This window comes from Colletes latitarsis, chromosome 10 (genome assembly GCF_051014445.1).
Source record: "Colletes latitarsis isolate SP2378_abdomen chromosome 10, iyColLati1, whole genome shotgun sequence".
In the NCBI taxonomy this organism is placed as follows: Eukaryota; Metazoa; Arthropoda; class Insecta; order Hymenoptera; family Colletidae; genus Colletes; species Colletes latitarsis.
In genome coordinates this window covers 24,584,821-24,608,996 of record NC_135143.1, presented here as the reverse complement: position 1 = coordinate 24,608,996, position 24,176 = coordinate 24,584,821, and the positions used below count along the sequence as shown (strand labels likewise).

Here is a 24,176-nt window from a genome sequence, read left to right as displayed (position 1 = left end):
GTTCAGTGTGGCCAGATTTGCCATAATTGAGTGCATCGACGGCGACACTAGTAACGACGAACTTCCTTAGCGTTTAACGAAGTGGTGGGGGAAGCCGACATATCCTACCACACGCAACTTCGGGAAATCGATAAAGAACATTAATGGGAGCTTTTCCTTCTTGCTCTTGAATAGTTGAGTCTAGCTGTATAATGAAAAACAAATTTACACGGAAATACACGTTTTAAGACCCCCTGATCATGCTTTCACTATTGAAAAAAAAGAAATTATTTGTATTATTCCTATGAATGAGCATATATATATGATGCAACCATAGACCAGGTATACGAGTAGACCTTTCACCCAATATATTTTTTTGGCCCATTTTTCTGGAGCTTTAGAACCCTATTACCATTTTCGTGTCATTCGCAACGTTACCAACAGTATTTACGCACACACTACAGCTGTCTGCCTACCAATACTAATTCAGTGAATAGTTTCTCAACTGACCGCCATCCATGAGAAGAGGTCGCTAAAATCACTTCTGAATTTTCAGGTCGGTATGGCAGTCAGATTGGGCCACGAAAGTCCATTAGTTGTAAGGTCTACTCGTATACCTCGTCTGTGATGCAACGTATAGTTGTTTTATTCGCTTTTATTCCGTTGAAAAACACAAGAATATTTGTAATTTCATTTCCTACCGTAATAGGCGCTACGATCTCTTTCCATACTCTGTTGGTAACGTCACGAGTGACACGGAAATGATAACGGGCACTAAAATTAATTATAAAAAATTAAAAATTACAGAGCCATTGAATGTTATGTCTACTTGTATACCTTGTCTGTGGCAATATTAATATTCGATGCTTCATAATACTGAAATGGGCTCAAGTAAATATTAATGATATTTCTTCTAGGTTGTTCATAGTAAGAAAAAGTAAAAATTGAATAATAAAAGAATCTTACAAATATAAAGAAACTGTTGTATTATTTTTTAAATTCGCAAATGGAAACGTATATCTATAGGTTTTAAGGAATTTACATTTCTTCTTGATGAACGTTTTATTTCAGTTACAATAATAATCGCCATCGCCGCAGTCATGATAACAATAATAATAATCGTAATAACGAGACGCAAAAAAAAATAATCGCGTCTGCGGTGACAATAATTACACGCGTAACTTTCAATAATAGTAATCATGATGGTAACAGTAATGAGCAACAACAATTGAACGGGCAATTAAAGTATTCGCGATTAACAATAACTAAACAACACGGCCGTGCTGTCTGCACGTAAAAACGATAAATCTTTCTTGTCCTCTTACGTATATTACATGCGTGTTTGTGGGTGTTTGTGTATGTATGTACAGAGTGTAAAGAAAGTAAGTGTCCTGTCATTGTTAAATTATTATTACGATCGGGCTGTTGTTACATCTAATTTCGTAGATGAAAATCTCTATATCGACTAAACCGTTTCAATTGAAAACTACTTCTATTTTTATGCTGTTGCCTGATCAAGATAACGTCAGGAGTTTTCACAGAGGTAGTTTTTATTCAACGAAAAGAAACTTATATATAGTGACAGTTTTTTCAACGATCATTTTTTAAATTAATTACGTTTAAGGTCACAAAACGTAACAGTCGATCAAACTAAAATTTATTCCTAAGAGAAACTAGTTTTGCTGGCTAACGTTTTTATAGGCCTATTTTAACGCATTTTTCTAACGAAAAATTACACATTTCCTGGAATCGCAGACCTTAAATTGACAATGATTTATTTATTAGTCGAGACTTAACCCAGACGTAATACGATTTTTCAAAAGTTCACGGAAATGCGCGAAGTTACGAAACTCCCTCTAACGAGGTAGACGTAATAAAATCGAGCAGACTTTTCAACAGAAAATTAGGAAAATTTTGCCTCCAACGAAAGTCCAAACTTGTGTGAAAAAGAAAATAATACAAAATTTCAGATCTATAATCTACTCTCATGACAAAATCGTAACACAGATTTCCTTCACACCCGGTGGTTCCTGTACGTACGCCGTTCATCCGCGATTTCTGTTTTCGTTCCACGACGATGAGTATAGTAATCGACGGGTCGTTAATTAACGCTAGACGACTCGTTGTTCTCACCTGGTGGAACGTTCGCGCATTCTTGTTTATTCGTACGTGTGCTATTCAAGTGTCTGTTCGTGTACGTGTGTGTATGTCCGTGTGGAGATAGTGTTCATCGCGTGTGTGGCTAAGGTGTACGAAATCGGCTGCAAAAAGGAGTGATCTATGAAATGCGTATGAACGAGCGTTTTGCTTATGTACAGTGCTCCTTGAAACGTTACGAGTACAACAGTTTTATCTGCTTTACAATTCGGTTAGCGTTTGTCTCAGTGGTGGTCGGATCGATTTCGCGTTTACGCCTCGATGATCCTCGTCTCGCGAATCGTCCCCTGTTCCATGGCGTTTTTTTTTCTCTGCGACGTTTCTGCGCGATGTCTCGGCTTGATTGCGAAGGTATGAACTAGCGCTGGGATTTTATTCCAAAGAGTTTATTAGTATCTCAATGCTACCAATAAACTTCGAATATTCTTGCATTCGATTGTAACTATTCGAGTATTACCATTTGAATATTGTCCTTTGAACATTATCGAACATTAATTATTGGAATATTTTACTATTCGAATAAAGTTCGTACCATTCCGTTTGGATAACAAAACGTTCGAATAATAGAGTTCTTCTATATTACTATTCGAATATCAACATTAAAATGTTATTTCAACATTGATATTTAAATATCATTGTTCGAGTGTTACTATTCGAATATCCAGATACTCGATAATGCACAAATTTTTCGAACAGTCAAGTATTAGATTTAAACAGTATTCGAATAGTTAAGCGTTTGGATAATATTTGTGTAAGTGTTCGAATATCCGAATAAAGTCGGACAAAAGGTCCCAGCCCTAGCATGAACGAAGCTGAAGCCGAAATTTTTGTTCTCCGTTCGACGCGCGGCGAACTTTGCACCGCGGATGCAGCGAGTTCTATTCCTCAATCTTCTAAACAGAGTAACGTTTCCTACAAATTCTCTGAATTTACTTTATTTCAAATAACAACACGCCAACACGTTAAATGAAATCTCGTTTCCCTCGTGCTCTCCCACCACCTCCGCGTTTCTTTCTAACGTCCACCAGAAGATCTGGTCGCCTTTCATCGGTGCTACGAATCGCTTTCGATCGGCGGAGGTCCGATTTCAATGGCTCGCTGCACCCACGGTCGATCGAGAAAAAGCAAGTTTGCGGATGGTGAACGTGTGCGAAAGCTGAACAGGTTTTATGGTACGAGTTCGTGTCTCGGGTTCTGTCTCTTTCTCTCTTTGAAAAAATAAATCACTTTGCTAGGTTTTACTCTCTGTCTCTGTCGCGCGTATCTGCGGGAGCTAAAACTAAGGACGCGTCGTTAATCGTCGGTAAACTCTCTATATCGGAACACCTACGATCTATCCTGGTTTTTTGGTTCCTCCTCGAAGGATTCGTCTCGAATACCAGCGTACAATTTCTCTAAACGACTCGGGGAAATCAATTAACGAACAAATCTGCCGCGCGGGATGGTCGATTCCCGGTGTTTCCGTATCCAGCGTCGAAGTCGCTGAACCGCTAGAGCAGAGATCGTTCTGATCGACGGCCGGAGACTTCGACGCGTGGTCGCGCGCGAAGAAAAATGGAAACCGATTTTCTTCCCCAGAAGGATAGACGGCACGCGCGCCGCTTTTGTCGGAGAAAGGTGGCCAGTCGTCTAGCGACTCAATCATATTTTTCAACGTAGAAATCGGGCCTTGGCATCGCGTTTTTTTTTTACTTTTCGCTTTGTCGAAACACGCTCGTCCGGCGTGCACGGACGCGAGACGCTTTCATCTTTCGAGGTAAACTCGTTTAATCGCGTTTCGCGCGAATATTTCGTCGGATCGAACGACGTCGACGACTCGACGCTACCAGGGGTAAGAGAGGTTCTTCGATCGTGTTTTTTTTTTTTTTTCTTGCTGTGCTCGTGTGTTTTGAGAATCGGAAAGCGATCGATCGAGAGCGAACTTCCGTCAAGCAGACAACTGGCGTGGAAAAATATCTACCGGACGAATCTACAAGTTTTAACTTCCACTCGTATTCGTACAGTATAATGGTGGTTTGCTGTAAATGAAAAGAAACTTGTTTTCTGCGAATTCTTTCCATTTATTTTTACCAAACGTTGTTTATTACACTGTTAGTGATTGTTCTTTTTTTTTTTACAAACCAACAATACGTAACCAATTTCAAACACAACGGTTAGATTCGTAAGAAACAAGTTTTTTTTTCATTTATAGCGAATCGCTGTTATTGTGTACGAATACGAGTAACTGTATGTTCGGCGTTCTTATTTCGACAGGATTGGAACATCGACGATCGTGAAACGTGTACCGTGCGAGACGACGGGCATCCTGATCGCTGAGGTAATTGTAATGTTTTGGCAGTTTTTAATTCTTCGTTTCGCATTCTGTGTTTGATATAGTTTCTCGCGATCGAACAGACGGAATGGCGGGAAACGTGCTGATGTCGGTTGAAATTTCTCTTTCGGTTGCGTACATTTAACGTTACGAATTAAATTGAACACAAAATAGAGGAATCGTTTGCGTTGAAATGAAATTACGTCGGGGAATTTTATTACAGCTTTCGATCATAACTTGGTTTCATCGGTGGAAATGTAATTGACACGAACCGAAAGTTACAATTATAATTTCAAAATAACCGAAAGCTACGATAAAATGTTTATAATCCATGAAAGTAGAAGAGACACTTCGACAAAATTCTTCGAACATACAAAATTTGAAATCGAATCGAGCTATAAATTTAATTATAATTTATTTTACTTTTTCCCCATGTTATACTCTATTGTATTTTGTTACAATGGAATAAAAAGAAGATTGTTAGCGTGCATTCGCGTCGCCCCGTCCGTTCGACCCGCCAATTAAAAAAGTTTATCAAAATCGACAAATTTCGTCGTTTCTCGCACCGTACCGTCCCCACGTGCGTCGACCAACCGGAAGTTCGGGCGAACACTTCTCTACGAACCCTCGATAATTCGCAACGCTTTCCCCAAAGTGTTCTCTCGTTTAAAGCGGTAAGGCATTGTCGGATATGTTAGCTGAGATCTTCGAATCGTTCCTGTGATTGCAGTACATCGAAGGCTTTTACAAAAATATCTTTTCGGTTCCTTTGTTCGCGCCCCAGTCCTCGAATTCCGTCGTCTTTTCTCGTTTCGTTTTCTTTAATCTTCGCCTGGGACGACGAACGAACGAGGATGCTTTTTAGAAAACGTAGCTTCGAAAAAAAGGGAAGAAATACTAGCACGAGGTATATTTATTTTTTTTTGTCTTTTTTTTTTGTTTTTCAGCCGAAAAGCAGCTAGTTACTATCGATTTCTTCTTCGTTCGATTCTCTTCTTTTGCGTTATATAAGTTCCTCGATCTATTGGCCGCGATCCGTTTAATTACAATTTAAATTAATTGCAATTACGTTTCCTCACACGTTCTACGAAATAACATCGAAGAAAACAACTCTGTTGCACACCTCGGTAACGAAATTCCGTTTCTTCTCTTCGGTTCCTGTTTTCTTCTTCTTTTTCGTTTCTTCGTATCTTCTATTAGAGCGTTGCTTTCGCGACGTGATCTCATATTGCGGGCCGCTATTTTATTCTGCTTTTTTTTTCTGTTTTGGCACATTTACCACAATACATCGTGCACACGTCCGGTCACATAGTTCTGAATATCGTTTTTCTCGTTCGCGATGGCGTACCAACGACAAAGAACTTCGGTTTTCTTTGGTGATTATTTCTTCGAGAGGAATCTGTTCGATTCATTCGTTAGAAGAAGCGATTTTTCGTGCTTCCTCTTCGCTGACATTCGTAATAATAACGAAACCGATAAAATTGCAAATGTATTTTCTTCTCGTAATGAAAATGCTTTGTACTTTTTATGTTCATCGTCGCTCGTGGAGACATTCAAACTTGAGGGATTTGAAGTTGCATCACTTTCGGTGGAAACTAGCGATATTGGAGATGCGGAACATTAGAATTTGTTCGACGATATTATGCCTCCGTTTGATTTGGATAGATTATCCTTTATTAAGAATTAAACGTCTAGATCGAGGACGGCAACGAGCCGTCCCTTGTAGAGAATATATCACAAATTTAACTTTGCACGAAGTCTTAACAAAATAACGCGTTGTTTTGTGTGAAATAGTTTGTTTAATTGCTTTAACCTGATTTAATTAGAGTAACCTTTTGATTTGTTAACACATTGTCGACCAAACAGGGATAGAAAAAAGTTCGATACAAAGTGACGCCAACGACTGCGATACTTTTGCCACTCGCGTACCATTTTTCGGGCAATCAAATCGAGCAATGTACTTATTCACTAATAGTTAGCGTTATTTTCGAATTCCGTTACGCGAAACGTTACAAAATTTAGAAAGATCAAAGTTGAAACGTGGAACTTTTTAATTACAAAGTCGGTTCACAATGTGTTAAGTCGCTTATCGTATTATTTACCGAAATATATTGAAACTGGTGTTGGAAAGAGCACACGGTTAGTAACATCGAATAAAACCGAGAAACAAATTGAAAAACAACATTATTCTTTTTTTTGCTGAATTTTTGAATCGTCGATACCTCTCACTAGATCGTTGCTCGATTATTTTTTTTTTCCACGTCGACTCGCCTTCTAGGATCGATTTTTCTCGTTACACACACGCGACAATTCTACGTAAGCTTGCACGGTTTTTTTTTTTTTTTTTTAAAGCGAGACGATCGCGGACGATCGGTTTCAAAGACGCGACGCATGGGCTCGTCGATAGATCGTAAACTACATTTAACTGGTAACAGGTAGAGATACTAAACAAGACGCGTCAACCGTAACTATCACAACAACAACGCTACGTTTACCCACGAATAATAATCAGTAACCACTACTCGTTTAAATACAATTATTGCGGTAATGATTATGTTATAAATGTTTTTTTTTTCCTAACAGAGCGGTTCCCAGAAACGGTTGCACCAAAGAAACGTTCGAGTTTCTAATATTTACAAACGTTTTAAATCGAAGTTTGCAAATTCGAATCAAGATTTCCTCGAGACACTGCCCTATTATCCTAGATCAACGATTATTTACAAAATGAATTTCATCTCCGCGCTCAAATAAATTATAAAATGGTCTATTCAGGGAATTTATCGCAACGAAAGAGACTTTTGGATCGTCAGACTTTAAATAGAGTTAGAAAATCAAGGAAATACAAATGGAAGGTTTAGAAACCGCTGTACTAACACACGTATAAATCGAATTCCTTATTATTCGAGTCGTTCAGCGATCGAAACGGAATCTACTCGAGCGTACGCGACAGTCGAGAAACTCGAGATCGATAAACACACGAATATATTGTTTTCTTAGAAAATCTCGCTGTTTCTGCTCGCAATAATTGTCTGTCGACCGTAGAAAATTACTATCATTGATTCTGTGAATGTACGACATTCGTGAAAAAGCGTTCTCTCGTACGAAAAATAGTCCAGAGTTTCCTAATTATCGTTTACGCTACTGGGCAAAATTACGAGACTGTCTAAATTATTGTTTATACCCCTCGTTAAGTTTTAAATTAAACTACGAGGGTCGTTATTCGTAAAAGTGAAATATTTAGGAAGGAGTCTTGCATCCTTAAAAACGTATTATTAATTTAAAAAACTAAACAACTGCAATGAAACGTGTAAAGATGAAAATTATTCTTTGCTCGGAATTAGCTCTAATTATTCTCCAAGAAAAACGTTTCATGTTTTCGTAGGTCTCATTACGTTTGTTCGGTAGCGTATTTCCAAGAAGATGGTCGCTCTCGAAATGAACTATGCCGGCACGAATGAGTCAGCAAACAATTTGCACGTGATCCGCTGTGCAAACAAACGATTATCCACGTTCGAGATCACGAATTCGTTTCACACTTTCACGAGATTCCCACGAGAATCCTTTCTTTCTTTTTCGATCACGGTTTTCCCGCGCGATCGTCCGCGATCCCTCGTCGGCTCGAGCTCGAAGTGATCAGGCCCAATTACTAAGCACGCGATCTCTATGTTTATTAACTGTTTGAAAATATCGCATAATTTATATGTTTTTTTATTCTTTTCGCGGCGCTCGCGCGCGCACGCGCACACGCGTGCAAGCGAGTGGATTAATTTGCGCGCGCTCGAGGCCTCTCTGGTAGGTACAAGTTGCAATTCCACTACGATAGTCAATAATATTATCATATAATATATATGTGTATATATATATATATGTATATATAATATACTTTGTTAAGCCTCAACAATTCCCATAATAATTCTGTATTAGTCGCGGGCTCGAGTCGGTCAGGATTTTTGACGCTGCACTTTTCTTGGCGACGATCGATGAACTTAGCAAAATAGAAAACAATTTTTAAGTCGATATTTCCTGAGAATAAACTTTGGTAAAGAAGATTCTTGTTTCTCATTTTCCTCGGTGTTACCAATAATAAATAATAAATAGAACAGTGCGTGCGTTTGGATACAAATAATTTAAGAAATGCAACGAAATATATAACGATGAAAATTATTCTTTCTCGTGGCCATCTAAATTATTTTTTGTACCCATTGTTAAGTTTCTATTTACCTAAAATAAGAAGAAAATGATCGTGATACTATCAAGGTCTTAACTTTTGGTTTTGCGTTTTAATAAAAATCTTATATTAATTAAATACGTTGATTTTACCAAGAATATTTAAATATCACCAACGCGAAGTTTTGATTTTGAACAAATCGTCTTGTTTCATTTTCGTTCGACTGATTTCAAGAACGAAGCCTTGGAAAACTTTAATTGACCTCGTTCTGGAGTTATTGAAGAATATTTAATATTTCGAGCTGACGTCAAATAACATTTTCATGAATCGAGCAAAAAGACCGAGGAGCAGATCCCGACGGGAAAAGGTGGATAATTTACAGAAAGTAAGTCCGACGTCTCGTAAAAAATATAATTTGCAACTCCGATTCGCCGTGTCGCCGATGAATATCCGCGTTTCTCTCGAGAGGCGACAGCCCCGAGTGTCGTCGTAACGGCATCGAGCAGCGTACCAGAAGAGGTTTTACCGACAAAAATCCTGATCGACGTGAACGTCCAGTACCTTCGATAACGCATTAGTCAACAGTGAATCTTCGTAGTCACGACGTGCTCGTCGTCGAGACACGTTTCGTGGCTAACGCGCGAAAACTCCGGTTCGTGATTGTGTCCGTAATTTCCGTGGGACGAACGCGACACTGACACCATGCGTCTTGGTCGCCCAGGATCCCCCAACGGTGTACCTGAACCCTAAGATCGACGTTCCCCCGTATTGGACAGAGTCCTTGTTAGATCCCTTACGATTAATAGTATCATAACTACTATACACGAAACAATCCTTAATGAGTTTGGCACAGTCAACATCCTCCGTCTCTTTCTCTACGTAATTTTCTTCGCACTTAAAGCGTCTCTCGTCAACGTCCCTCCACAGACAATCTCGTTTTCTCAGTTTCTTTCGCGGGATCGTCGCCTCTCGCGTTCCTCGTTGCAGTTCCCCACCGGTGATCCACGCTCGCGTCCTTTTTAACATTGTCGGGGCTCGAAAGGGCAAGCCTAGAAGCGTCCGGTACCGGTTCCGTTAGCCCGAAGGCTCGTCAGCAACGAGGACAGCAACAGCGGCGTCGACGACCGTGCAATTATCATCCCATTGACTCGCTAATCGAGCCTCTCTCGCCGCCTAACGTCGTTCCTCGCCTCGTACGGCGCTTCTTGTTTCTTCTGTTTCTTCTTAAAAAGTTCCCACCACCAGGGCCAGGTTCGATTAGCGCCTGACCGAGAGCTCGACCGGCAGAGTCGAGAGCGTACGGAGAAGACCAAGAGCTCGTCCTCGTTTCTGTCCTGGCGCGGATCCGCTCTTCTTCTCGTCTCCTCTGTGCTCGTTCGTTTCGCCTCGTTTCCCTTCTCCACGCTCTCGTCAGCTTCGTTGGCGGTTCAGCGTTGACGACGCTCTAAGCGTGTCGCGGGTCGAGCTCTGGTCACGTTGTGCTACGGTGGTTCCGGCTCGGAGGTGGGAGATTCCTGCTACGCCTCCAGGAATATCAGAGCCGTTGGCTTCGGCTCCAGGTTGCTCTTCTTCGCCTCGACCACCAGGAACTCGATCTCGTTGCGGTCGCGTCTCGCAAACGACTCGGCGATCAGTCTCGCGACTTCCTGATGATGCAAACCTGCGAAAGAAGAGGACGATAATCGAGTTCGTTCCTTTTACGAAGGCACCGCCGTCAATCGTTAGACTTCTTAGTTTAATTCGTCTATGGTTTTTAAAACACTGACTACGATCTCACGATTAATCCAAGAATTCGTTTTAAGAGGAAGTAATTGGCTACGCGATATTAAAATCGCCCCTTTTTCCTCTAGAGAAATTTATAAATGTTCCTGATTAAAATATAATTGTTTTATCGCATGCCTTTAACAATAATCACGTACGACTACCACAGAAAATTTGAGCAAACCATTAGCGGTTGGCAATGTGTAATACGATCGCGACCATTTGGGGATCGTTTGCGACTTGAATCGTAATGTCAGTTACAGTTAGCCACAGGAGCCTATATACACCCTATTTAATCGCAATATTATACACCAGGCATGTCCGCATACGGTCGAAATCAATTTAATTTAGCGGCACGCTTGACCTTTTTATTGCAAACTCATGGCATTAATGTCTGTGTTTATGAAATAAATCGCTCTATTATGTATCTTTTTAGTACAATTAAATATTACAAATTTATACGTGAATAAAATATTTAATTCATTTTCAATTATATATCAAAGAAATTTTTTTGAAAAAAAAATTCACGAAAGAATTAATGTTGTCTTTTTGAGACCAACCCAGGCGACAATCAGTCTCAGGTTCAAGGATACAATGCGCTCTTACTATTTTCTTCGTGCAAGAACTTACGATAATACAGTTTTATTTAAATACTTTCTAAGCTATTATGTTGAAATTCACTTTGATAGTTCAGAAATTACCTTCGACTTTGTGGCCGTCAACTTCTAGAATCAATTGACCGACTTCTAGACCGCCAGCCTCGTAGGCTGCGCCATTATCCTGCGAACATAACAATTTATCAACACCTCAACTACCGACATAATTATGTCTATAACCATGTACCATCACTTTTCATGATTTAACGTATTGACAGTGATAAATAACATTCGAAGTTTTCTAGAATTCAATCTTCGTCTAGTCGTTCTGATATCGAAGAAACTTGGGGCTTTTAATGTTCAACTTACGAGTCGCGTGGTTATTTTCATTCAGCGTACAAGGATAATTTTACGTAAATTATTAACTTACGTGTATATTGATGATCCTTGGTAGCGGATGCTTGGTGTTGGCACCACCCTCGATGGCGATACCCAAAATCGACTTGGTCTTCTTGACGGTGATCCTCAGGTTCCCTTGGTGATCCGGCACCACCAGGGCGCCGTCTTCCTCCCTTCTCTCGGACATCTCGCTCCTGGCCAGCCTTTGAGCGCTGTGGTGTCTTCGTGGGGGTCCTCCAGCGCCTCCAGCCCCGGCGGACCCGCCACCGGAACCACCCTCCTCGAGGAGCTGCGCTTCCTGCATGTCGAAGCTTCGTGAGAGCTTGTGCGCGAGTTCCTGAAACGGGCAGAGCTACGTTTCACCGGCGGGAATTGAGCACCCGGGCTTCCGGTCGACTTCACAGCATCGTGACGGCCACCGTCGTCGTTATTATTTTCTTAAATCTCTCTATTTTATAGAACCCAAATATCGCTACGAACTTTCTCGACAACCAAATCTGTAATAGCTAGCAGTGGGTGGAACAATTACTCTTTGATATCGAAACGATTCGTAGAAAGTGACCCGGGATGTATCCAATTTCCACCCACGTTTGGTAGATCATTCTGAACCAAGAAGGTCGTGCACAGTATGGGTTTATTTCCATCCGTCGGTGTAAAACACATCGGGTATAATAGATCTCCGATAAAGCGAGACCTTGATAGTTGCACGCGACCTCGATCATGAAACCGTGCTGGCAAGTGGAAGGGATGTTGTTTATCAACGAGTGGCGAGCATAGGTCATAGATAGCGAAGATATATTACGCGGTAGGGGATTCTCAGATTTATTACCTCGATAAGCGCACGAATCTCGGTAATTATAGGAGTGTTCTTTTGTTTCTGCAAATATTGAAGTTTTACTGTGTCTCTCTCTCTAATTTAAGTTCATTTTTTATTTTATACAAACTCCATTGTTTGTCTACTCTTATCAGCGTATTCTATGTTTGGAAACATAAAAACTGCATGTAGTCTCGTTTTTAAGTGACAAAATAATAGTTAATTTTGTCTCGAACCAAGACCAATAAGGATCCCTCGATTAAATCCAATGTGAAAGTTAACACTCGAAAGTACACATTACTGTAAATAATGAACGCAACTGTATCTGAATCAAAACAAGAGTACAACATTTTTTTCCATAAAAAATACAAATGGTTCCATACTGGATCACTTCTTCGGTTCAGAATAATCTGCCGAATACGTTGGAACAATTTGTCGATCATTTCGCGGGACCTGCTCTATATTATAGTAATCCACGATTATTTTTGTACGAAGATAATCATTCTCAACGGTGGGTGAATGGCCAAGAAACAATCAGCGAGTGGAAAAATGGTTGAGAAGTGCATTTAAATTCGTAGAAATGCCGAAACGAGAGACGACGGAACATTTCGAGCATTTTTCGAGGCACGGTGGCTGTCACGTGGCCTGTCAAAGTCGTTTCAGGCACGCGTGCGCGCGCACGATGACAGCACACAAGAGCTAAAGAGGCTGATGCTGACGAATTCGTGTGCACGCTGTAGTCGAAGGGAGTCCTGGTAGTCTGTAAAGTTGGTTACGAGATAAACTTTAAACTTTCTTACGAATTAATCGACGTGATAGAACGGATGCTTTATACGAACGAAAGTACACCAACAGAGTAATTTAAAAACAATAAAGTTGACGATCAAAGTTTCGTGGTCGAACGTGAGTAGCGCAGTTTGGAAAATTAAAATTTGAAAGAGTTAAAGTATATGTGCAAAGTGTTAAGTCGATCCTCAGACAACCATACGGTCAATACAATTTATATTAGAGACTGTCCCTTCAAAAATCTTAGACTTAATTTTTACCCTACACAGTTTTTATGTAATATTTACGATCGTAAAACTCTGTTTGATCTCAGAACTGAAGATAAAATCTGTTTCACTTTTACGTATTCTACAAGAGGGTATAAAAATACTGTATATCTTCTTTATACTGTAGTTCTTAAAAATAAAATGCTCCACTTTGTCAACTACAACGTACATGTTACATATACAGTATTAACGTACAGGGTATTCTGTGGTTATTCCGCCAAAGTATGAGAATAGTATGTATGAAGCTGTACATTCGTTATAAGACCTCTCTTTATAATAATTAATTAATTAAACGAGGTGTAAGTGTGTATAAGAACCTCCACTTTCAGGCAACGTCGATGTGTATCGATAAAAATGTGAAAACTATTTTCAAGATAAAATTTTCCTACCAATATAAATCGAAAAGACTCTTACCATTTTGCAATCCGAGGCTTCGTTATCGAGATAGAAGCAATTAAAGTTTTACTGGTGTGACTTCCGGCGCACGCCAGGTTTATTTCAATCAGCCGAGCGTATGACCACACACTAGGAAACTGAAGAGATTTTCACTGGATGGAATTCAGGTTCAGCGATCAGAATTGTTGAAAAAGGTTATTCCACTGCTGGCCAGGATTTTGTATCGCACGAATGGCACGAAAACGTATTTCATAGACAAAAAGACACAATATACGAAATACAATTCAAACAATAATATATTCTCAGTTTTTAATTCGTATTTCCTTTACTTCTTAATTTCAACAGCAACAAAATTATTCAAAAATAGTCAATTCAATTATTTCTTTATAAACCCCTTCGTACTATAGGGAACAATGAATATAAGAAACCCATACTTTTCACTATTTGTGTTTTGATAGTGATACTTCAGATTGCAAAATGATACAAGACTTTTTAAAGTTAGTCTTCTTCTGTTTTTAGGAATTTTTTCTAACTGTAGCAATATCCTTCAAGAATTACAGTTCTTTTAGAATCCTAACTACTCTTGAAAAACAGAATACGTAGAATTCAAAAGAAACTTGAATACTACGATAGATCTTTTTAATTTAGTTTCAATAACAAATATTTTATCTCACTGATTGCGAGTTTTCTCAGTTACCGACCGAAGGCAACGATGGTTTTCCTCAGATCTTCTTTGCATCGAGCTAGAAAGTGGTGGGGATGGTTCCCAGTCAGTTATCGAGGGAGAAATTCGATCAACGAGCGAGACAATACTGTACATCGGAATACATAATACTCGACGCGGGTAATTCTTTTCAGCGTGGTTGTCTGAGGATTAAAGTTTATCGGAGGTGTGTTTAGCGTTCTCGAGTCGACGGTTTGGCCGAGTTGCACTTAGTTTGCAGCCAACTTGATTTGCCTACCGGGTTCGCTTCTCCACAACGGTGCACATCTCCCGGTACCTATATGCAATCGTACATAACATCGTGTAGAAACGTAAGTATGACAATACATATCGATATAGGTCACAAGAGTAATATTAAAAAATTAAGTCATGCTTGCTGATAGGCTGGTAGCAGTTGGGTGTTTGGTGGTGCTCGGACAGAGTGGTGGTGGTGGTGGTGGTAGTGGTGGTGTTGTCGCGCGATTATTCAAGTATCGTGATTTTCAATCAGATCCGTGATCGCCTCTCTCCGATGGTAAACAGTGGCAGCAAGAATGATAGTAGCGTCGATCGTCGCTCGTGACGTGTGAGAGAAGAAATAATGAGAGATGATGGGAGTCGAAACGATCCACGATGGAAATTGTCTTCGTCGAATTTTGAAACTCTCGTTAAACTTTTCGAACGTGTTAATTTCTGGTCAAAATTACGAAATGCTCGTTAAACTCGTTGGAGGAGATTGCTGGAATATCTGGGGCAGGGTACCGGAACTTTTATTGTTTTTTTCTTTATTTCCGCGTCGAACTTCGAAATACTTTGGATCGTAAAAGTGTTCGGTGAAGCTTCCCGGTAAAACTGGCTAAAATTTCTTGGTTCCAAGGTTCGAGTGCTCGTTAAATCTGCAGTCGACGCGTTGCCTTTTCGAAGCTCTCGTTATCGACGCGGGGCGTCCCTCGCTATATCGCCGCCGACGCGTTTCGACGGAAGCGTAGGTCACGATCGACAGCCATGGAAACCGAGTTAATCGCGAACAACGTTTCTCGCACACGGAGAAACGCGAAATCCCGAACGGGTGAAAGTATTTCGCGTCCGCGAATTTCTCTTCCTATCCGGATGCCCGAAATAAAAGCCAAATTGCGCCTCCGCGAGGAAGAAAACGGACGAAAACAAAAAAAGGAACGAGATGCGAGAAACGAGAGGCTGACAATGATCTGAAATAAAAAAAATAGTATAATTGTCGATTAATAAATTTGTCTCTGTTCTAGCTACGATACGAGATCGCGCGATAATTACGAAACTCGCCAGGAAATCGTTCGTCCCGCAGATTTTCCGTGGTCCCTCGAGTTTCCTCGTTCGACGTGAAAACTTCTGATCCGTACTTTCTCTGCTGATTTATCGTCATCGATAGCCGGGTGTTTCATCGTCGAATCGAAACTTTCTTCCTACGCGTGTTCTTCTTTTGCGAGCTCTACGGGTGATACTCTATCGTGATATCTACGCAGATCTATAATCGCGGGGATCGTATTCGCCGTCTCTAATATCAATTATGGTCGAACGAAACGAATTAGCTGGTACCTTTATTTTGTTCTTTCGTCGACCGTTTTCTACGGGAGTCCCCGTCCGCGAATCGCTATCCTGTTTATCGATGTGAGTAAAGTGATCGTGCATGCCAAGACATCTATGTAAATATACTTTGATATATGCATACGCGCGTATAATTATACACAGTCGGGGCCGCGTATATAATTATATGCACGGTATACATTAGTCGTGCTTGAATAGTAGTGAGGACAAATCGAAAAGTAGCATGTGCAAGACATCTAAGAAAAAACACGTACAACACCTATCGCTATTTCGACTAAATTCGCTAGCTCTAAGAGCAAAAAGGAAATTGATCTTGGTGAGAAAAGTGAAACAAACAGAGAGAGAGAGAGAGAGAGAGAGAGTGTGAGAAGAGATAAGTGAAAGAGCATAAAAAGAAAGGAATCTAAAATTGGGAGAACTTTCATGCCAAAGGGTATGATCGGTTCCGATGGCTCGAATCGTCACTGGATGATGCTTCGATTTCGAATATTTTCATTGTTTCACGCACTCTGGCTGGAAAAGTTTTCGATGATTCTGGAAGAACGCATTTTTAACGCGAACGAGTCGGGAAATTTTGAAATTCCCGCTGAATAAATATTCGGGAATTCGAGTACGGATTCAATTTACTCTCGGTCGGTAAGGAGATTATTCCAGCGCGAGACGAAATTTTCTACTCGCGAGTTTTCTCGACGTTTAATGCATCTTCGCAGAAACGACCGTGGAAAAAGTTTCGCGTCGCCAGGGTGAACGTGAACTCGGAAAAGACCAAAACTCTCGAGCTGCGCTCAGCTCCGACGTGTCTCGCACAACTCTGCCGGAAGTTTCCCCTCTATCTGTCGTAAACTAAAATGTTCGTTAGAGACGCTTATCATCTATCTCGTGTTTCGTCTAACTATCGCTACTACGCTCTACTACCGTTTCTAGGAAAAAACTTCGGACGAGGGTGTTCTAAATGTTACACTAGTCTAGGTTTTCTATAGTTTCATCTATTCGTTGGTTCTAAGAAGATGAGACTAACGATGAACTAAGACGTCTTTAGCGGATTTAATTGTATTTCGAATCGTTCGGGACACTCCCGACCCCATGTTGCATCGACAGAATCGAGTACCTGGACGCAGCTCTACACGATAAATACGACCGGTTGTAAAACAAAATTAGAAGAATATTAATTTCACGCCTGAGTACCGAGTCCTCGACACGAAGAAGAATAAAATATAAATTATTACCGAAATCTCGACGAGAAATAGAAATTATTCGAAATCTAAATATATAGTAGAATTGTTAAATATTTGTGAATCTATTTTTCTTGAGGAACGTTATTAAAATGTAAAACGAAATTTTGGAATCGTATTTACCGAGTAAGAGTTAGTTCGAACAAAATTCGAATACAAACAAGCTACCTCTCGCGTAAAGTACTATCGAAAGCTGCCACCGCTGTATCTTCTCCCTCTTCCACTCTTTCGTGAGTCGCAAACAGTGGTGGGCAGTCGCGTTATTTCTTTTGCCGGTTTTAAAGCAGCTCGGTCGTATGAAATTTCGAATCACTGGGATTAAAAAGTGTTCGAAACTCTGAGAAGCAAATTCCGATGACCACGACCAGTCTTAACGAATATAAAATGGAGATCTCGAGAGACTCGAAAGAATTGAATATACGTGTATCCTGTTGGATCATCCTTTTATTAAAATTGTTTATACCACAAGCTTTTGCCCTTAGAAAAAGAAAGGAATGGAATAATTACTACTCATTTCGCTGGCCACTTTTCTCGCGAAAGTACGATATGTTATAGGCTGATTAAACTTATGTGGTCGCTTAAGGTAACACCTCGAGAGTCTGTAAGTTCGGAGAGACGACTGAGAGACGTCGATGGCCTTGAACGGCCAATATATCGGACCCAGACTTCGGTCACTCTGTCGTATTTCGACGGAAACTTTTATCTTGTTCGATGGAGCGCGTTACGAAGCTTTCGAGAGTCTCCGAATTTGTTAAGATAGCCGGGATCGTCGGAATTGGAAAAGTTTCGAGTTCGAACGTAGCTCGAAGCGATTCGAAGTGTCTGTGCGCTGGCAAGAGAGCATCGAACGTCGCGAAACGGCTCGCAACAAACAAAAGGACAAAAATAAATCGTGACAGATAACGAAAAAAAAAAATATAAGTATCTGTGCGTGGTAGATCTGTGTGTTGTGGTTCGTTTGGTTATAAAACTTACGAGGGGCCTGGCGCCCCAGTACCAGGATTTGACACGTTGCGTCAGTCCACCGAGCAAATGGGACCTCCAACCACCGAAACCTCCACCACCTCCACCCTCCGAGCTCCTTTCCTCCCTTCCTTCGTCCTCATCCTCCTCCATATCGCGATCCCTTTCCGTTCCTCCTCCGCGTCTCCCGTTACCGATCATCTCGGCGTCGCTACCATCGCAACCACCGTCGCTCTCCTGCGTTGCGACGCCGGGAGAAAAACATCGAAAGCGTCGTATTAGCCCCGTCAGCCGACACAACGTTACGTTAAAGGGTTTACATTGGTCCTCCATTAAGGGATCGGGTACATATGGTTGCTTTCGAGGTGACAACTAATCCTCCAACTACGATCTCATTGCTCGCGTCTTTTGTTCTCGATTAATTTTACATTCAGGGATGACTTTCCGTATAATTAAACATTCATGGAGTTAGTCACGGGTAGGAGCTTATTTATGGATGGTTTCTTTTTGATAATACTAGTCACTTCAGCTTCTGTTTTCACGTCTAGGGATAGTTTTCCAGGCTTGAACGTTTCGTTAGTTTCAGGTATTTATGCGAGGGGTGACTATTATAGCGGAATTTATTTAAAGATGGATTGGTAGCACGATCGAGGATTGGTCGAATGAATAAAATTTCATTCGAATAAACTTTCAAAGATGAAGGATAAATTGGATATCGTATATCTCTCTTATTTTGCTTGTTTCCTTCCTTTCATTGTTCTATATAATTAACTTTAATATTAATTCTAGAGAAAGCACTTAATCCTGAATTCTGAATGAAATTGAATGATAAATGGTTATAGTAATTACACGCACGAAACGAACGCATAGTTTTATGGGAACTCTGAGAAAGTTTGTAAGAAATAAACGTTATTTGTGGGTTTAGAACGTTCGTTTCAGGGACCCTAGCCGTTATAATGAAAAAAAGAAAAATTATAGGATAATTCTATCGACAAAAGTATAATACATATATTCTATAAGAGACCGAAATTTATTTTACTTACAATATTTTGATTCATACATATTTCATTAAAAAAGTTCGATAACTAATAAATATTAAACCTGCAATACTATAACTATGATCTCGTTAGTACCATCACAGTAATCGTAGAACGATATACCCCAACCATGAAAATAAGAGAAAGTAAAGTATAAATGGTTTAAGAAGATCGTCTTATTATGCAAAATTATTATCAACTAGGTTCCACGTAACACAAAGTTTTCTACTTTACAGTCTATCGATCAACGGGGGCACAAATGCGTTTCATAGAAATTGCAAACAAATCTGTGGCAAAAATTAGCGAGGAATGCAGCATACCCGCTATAGTATCCCAGGTTCGAAACGATCTTTCACGAAAAGACGCAAATTTATTGTACGTACAGTTACCGGAATCGCGTGTTTCGTTTCCATTTAACGACGTCGAGTCGTTTTGTCGAACGTTACTCGTGCAAACGCAATGCTCGGCGTTATTGGCTGGAATCACGATTGTCTAAAACACACGCACCGATCGCGAGAAAATTCCGTTATCCGTTCGCGGCTATTAATTCCTCGCGTGGAAACGATTGATTTATATCGTAATTGCACCGGTGTAGAATTTCAAAGCGTCGAGAAAAATGTCCGTAGTACTTGTACGACCGTGACGTGGTAATCATCATTATCGCGTCTCCATCGCGTAATCCGAACGAGCCTTTCCCATCAGATATCTCTCCGAGAAACACGAGGGGATGCAAGGACGAAAGAAAAGTCCCGCGAGGGACCAAGATTACAGAGAAATCGACGCGATCATAGTCATAAGTGAATTTCAAGATTTCTTAACCGAACGCGCACGCGAAACTTCGTGATCGCGGTTGAATCGCGTTTCCTTTGTTTTCTTTATAAAACATCGAAGGGTTTATTTGGTAAATGGAAGTTAAGTAACTCGTTTGAAAAAAAACTTTCATGTTTTCAAGGCTCTGCAACGACCTCGGGGCTTATTTCAACCATTCTACTCGTAATTGACGGTGTAAGATAATCACCAGATGATGAAAAACATCTTTCTTCGTTGTAAATTTTCCATTCACGTGTATTTATCGTTTGTTTTTGTACGTAGGGCGAACCGTAATCGAGCTTCGAAACCTTCATATTTTTAATTTGGTCCGTTCCAATTTAAGTTATTGTAAATAATGAAAAGACAAGTACAAAACTAAAACTAGAATTAACGATTCAAATTATACTTGTGCAAACCATTCTTATTCTATTGATATTTCGTAGTTTCTAGTTGTTCTCGATACTCTGATTTCGTGGATGATACTGTTACCCATGCATTGAAATCACCCAATATCGCGTAATTGTACGAAATTAAATTAGAATTTAGTAGTACAATTTAGAAATTTTCATTGTTCGATTTATTTCTGCGTTCAAACTTTAAATATCGTATCTTAAAAATTTTCCAACGACAATATCTAAAAACACAAGCAGAATTAGTGATTTATTAAACAGGATCCACGATTTAATTAAGAACTTTTCGTTTAAGATATTATGTTTGGTCGTCGACTCACCGATTCAGATAGGAAAACTGTGTTGATATTTAGAGGACGTTGATCCCGCGCCGATCCGTGAACGTCTAACGGGACGAGTTTTAGTTAGTCACGATTGTCTCAAGTAATTGGAGCAAGTGTTCGTAATTAACGATCTCGTGAGATCCAGCCAACTATGTATAATGAAACGCCGCGAACACGTACGACCAACTAATGGAAAACCGAACCCGTGCGTTTCACTTTGCGGCGTATTTATATCGCGATTGTTTTATTTTCGATTTTGCGCCGGAGTCTCGTTTTCTAACGATAGAAATGGAATTTTTGAGGCTACGTTTCGAACTCGGCCGCGTCGAGGTACGTTCGCTGGGAGCATTTATTTTCCGTCACCAACTCCGGCTAAAAATTTCCACGCCACGAAACAAAATTTGTTCGTAAAGAATGGATTTCACTCGCTTCCAAGAACCTGTTTCTCGAACATATATTTGATCGTTTCGTAAGTCTTTGTGTATTTAACTACGCAAACGGGAAACGGATTTCCAAGTTAGAAACGAGCCTCGTATTTTTGATGGCCGTAATCAATTTTCCATACTATAGGGGCCAGAGTTTGTCTCGACGTCGCGAAGTTAATCGGTTAATTTACAGTCGGCGGTGCGCGTTCGTTGGCACGTTCAAACGTTTGCGTTTCCCGTATACCGCAAACCCAACGAAAGGAGCATCGCGCAGCGCGAGCCTAGAATTCCGATTGTTTTCGAGCATGACCGCGACCGATTGTTCGGAGCAATTAGAACAGGTGTCCGCAATTAGAGATCGCAAGAAGCCGTTGGAGCGCGAAGGGCCGCGGAAACCGGCGACGCGTTTCGCGGAAAATCCCCTTTCCGGCGACGCTGTTGCGCCGCGGACCGTGCAAGCAGCGTGCAACGATTAATAGCAATTAAGAGGGGACGTGGATCGGTGACCGTTTCCTTGGATCGTTACGCGGAACGTCGGACCGTTCGAACGATCGCCGAGCTAACGGGACGCGGCGAGCGTAATTCGTCGTACCGCGATCGTGCAAAGCATAATTCGCGGTACACCACGCGACCAGGCTCGACAGGATAACTTTAATCGAGACGATAAACAGACATCCAGAATCGTGGTCGAAATACCTGGAACGGAAACGATAGAAAACAACCGAGGAAAAACTGATTCGTCGCGAAAAAATGAATCGAAAGTGTTCTATGATATTTTGTCTCACGGAGCGTCGTATTCGAGAAAATCAGGTTTGAATATGCGCGGGGCGAGTCGTCTGGGCGCGCTGGGAAACTTTGAGCTCGATTTTCTCGAGAACGACGCTCTGGGAGGAGAAATATCGTGGGACACTTTCGACTTATTTTTTCACGAATTATGCGTGAGTAACGATGTTCGTTTATTGTCTTGATTAAAGCTGAGATGGGGTATGTTTTTATAGTGTTCATTGATTTAAATAGGTCGAAATTTTACCCAGAGTTTCGTTTTAACCGCATCGATTGGCTGATAATCTAAGAAACTATTATTGTTCGCGAAGATTTCTATGGTCGTGGCTGCGATGCGTTTTGCGCAAAGTATCGTTCTAGTCTGAAAAACGTGAACCTCGTTCAATAGACACCCGGCTCGTAATTCAGCAACTGCGGTTACCCACTAACCTTAACCGACTGCGCGAACAACGACAATAATGGCGGCCCGATAATAGGTCAGCGTCGGAGAAAGTTTTCGGCTCGTCGTATCGTTCCGTTATATACCAGGAAGACGAAGCAGGCCGAAAACCGGGCGACGCCCATCATCTCACGATTTCGCGATCTAGGTCGATCGTAACCGCGATCTATTCGAGCCTCGGTGTTGCGTACTTTAGCAATTAGCGTTCACGCTTTGTCAACTTTTTCGTCGAGGCTCGTACGTCGTATCCAGGTCAAAATCTCATGACTAAAGTATTCCAACATGATCGTAAGATTTATAAATGCCTCTATAATCAATGTAACACAATGCAACTAATTTCAAATGACCTTGACAGTCTTCAAGAATTGTGTTCGTTAAATAAATTGTCCCTTGATCTAGATAAGTATGATATCGTTAGATTTAGTAATATGAAAAATATCTTAAATAATCTATTATTGTAATCGATATTAGACAAACGTAGAATTTTTTGAAGTTTGGGTCAATCAAATTATGGATTAGTTTCTTTGCTCGCGATGGTCAAAGCGCAGGTTCGCGACTGAAACGATTGTCACGATATTAGGCATCGATGTCGACCTCGCCTAGAACGAGGTATCGATTCCACAAATGCGACTCGATTCGTGGATTACGATAGATTCTGCACGTAGGTGTCGTTTGTGGACTGCTTTCAAGTCCTGACGCAACGCTTCGGTTCAATGCACCACGACGCGAAGATACTTATCGCGTTGTTTATTTAAAGCAATTCCTACCGTTTGGTTATGCGACAACATTTAAATATTCAAGGCGTTTCGTAAGTTTCATCTAAAACGGAAGTCGAGGAACTCGTTGCCAATGTTCCTCGTCGAAGTTGCACTGTTTAACTGTGATTCATTTACGGGCAATAATTTATAAGCTAAAACGAGGCGATGATCAATAATAACCTAGTTTATACCGAGATTTCTTAAAACCTGACGAAAGACTGAATGACTCATATTTAAACTGACTTTGCGTCTGACTCATACGAGTAGCGTTTTGAGGTCTTGACTAATTGTAAAGGAGAGGTTAATGACTCGGATATACTTGATGAAAAATGAGAGAAGCAAAAGAAATGTCCCATTTAAAAATACAGTTAGTTTACTGAAAAGAACTCTAACATGTTTTATACCGATTTAATGCAACACCGTTATTCCTGTAACTATTTGTAATATTGTCTCATTAGATTAGTTTGCAAACTACACGCTAAATAAGACACTGTACGCGGCCATATTTTAATATTAAGTGACGTAGAACCACAGGGACGCCGATAACATTGTTGAACTTCCCTTGTCGGGTATTTACGCCCGGGGGTACACTCAGCTACACGAAACTTGTCCACACTACTACAGGTACACCGCAGCCACAAGGTTTTCGATTGGCTGACTGACATTGCTCACGTATATTCTACCAATCAGGAGCCAGAACGCCTCTGTAGTAGTTTGATCAAGTTTTGTGTAGCCAAGTGTACCCCAGAGGCGCAAACATCTCAAATGAGCACAGTAGAAATACCACGTCTATGGCACGCTATTTTGACTCTTTTAAATGAAAATATCAAATAAAATTTAATTCGGGAGAATGTATGTTGGGAGAAATACCGCGTCGTTGATACACAGTACCATTTTCAATTTCTTAAATTAATAATGAAATTAACAATTCAAATACTATCAGCTATAAGAGTATTCGTGTTGTGACCGTAGCTGTAAAAATTTCGGTGGTATATCTTTCTAAAAGTCTTCAACGTTGCGTCGAGAATCGAAAATAGAGTCAAACGTGTTCCTCGTAAAAACACTGGAAGTTATGGTAC

The 24,176-nt window shown here is 40.6% G+C and overlaps 1 protein-coding gene across 10 annotated transcripts in view; it reads right to left on the bottom strand.

Annotated features, from left to right (window-relative positions):
• Nucleotides 1–1,029: 1,029 nt before the first annotated feature.
• The window catches only part of Dysc (whirlin protein dyschronic), a 154,354-nt gene continuing 131,207 nt past the window's right edge, over nucleotides 1,030–24,176 (bottom strand). For 8 of the 10 annotated variants that reach the window (XM_076775208.1, XM_076775207.1, XM_076775206.1 and 5 more), the window contains 4 exons: nucleotides 18,125–18,349; nucleotides 11,403–11,708; nucleotides 11,078–11,156; nucleotides 1,030–10,275 (listed from right to left, as the gene is read on the bottom strand). In XM_076775208.1, the coding sequence (XP_076631323.1) occupies nucleotides 10,133–10,275; nucleotides 11,078–11,156; nucleotides 11,403–11,708; nucleotides 18,125–18,349 (753 nt within the window). In that variant the 3' untranslated portion in view covers nucleotides 1,030–10,132. The remainder of the gene's footprint in view (nucleotides 10,276–11,077; nucleotides 11,157–11,402; nucleotides 11,709–18,124; nucleotides 18,350–24,176) is intronic. The other 2 variants (XM_076775212.1, XM_076775214.1) reach the window with 1 other exon arrangement.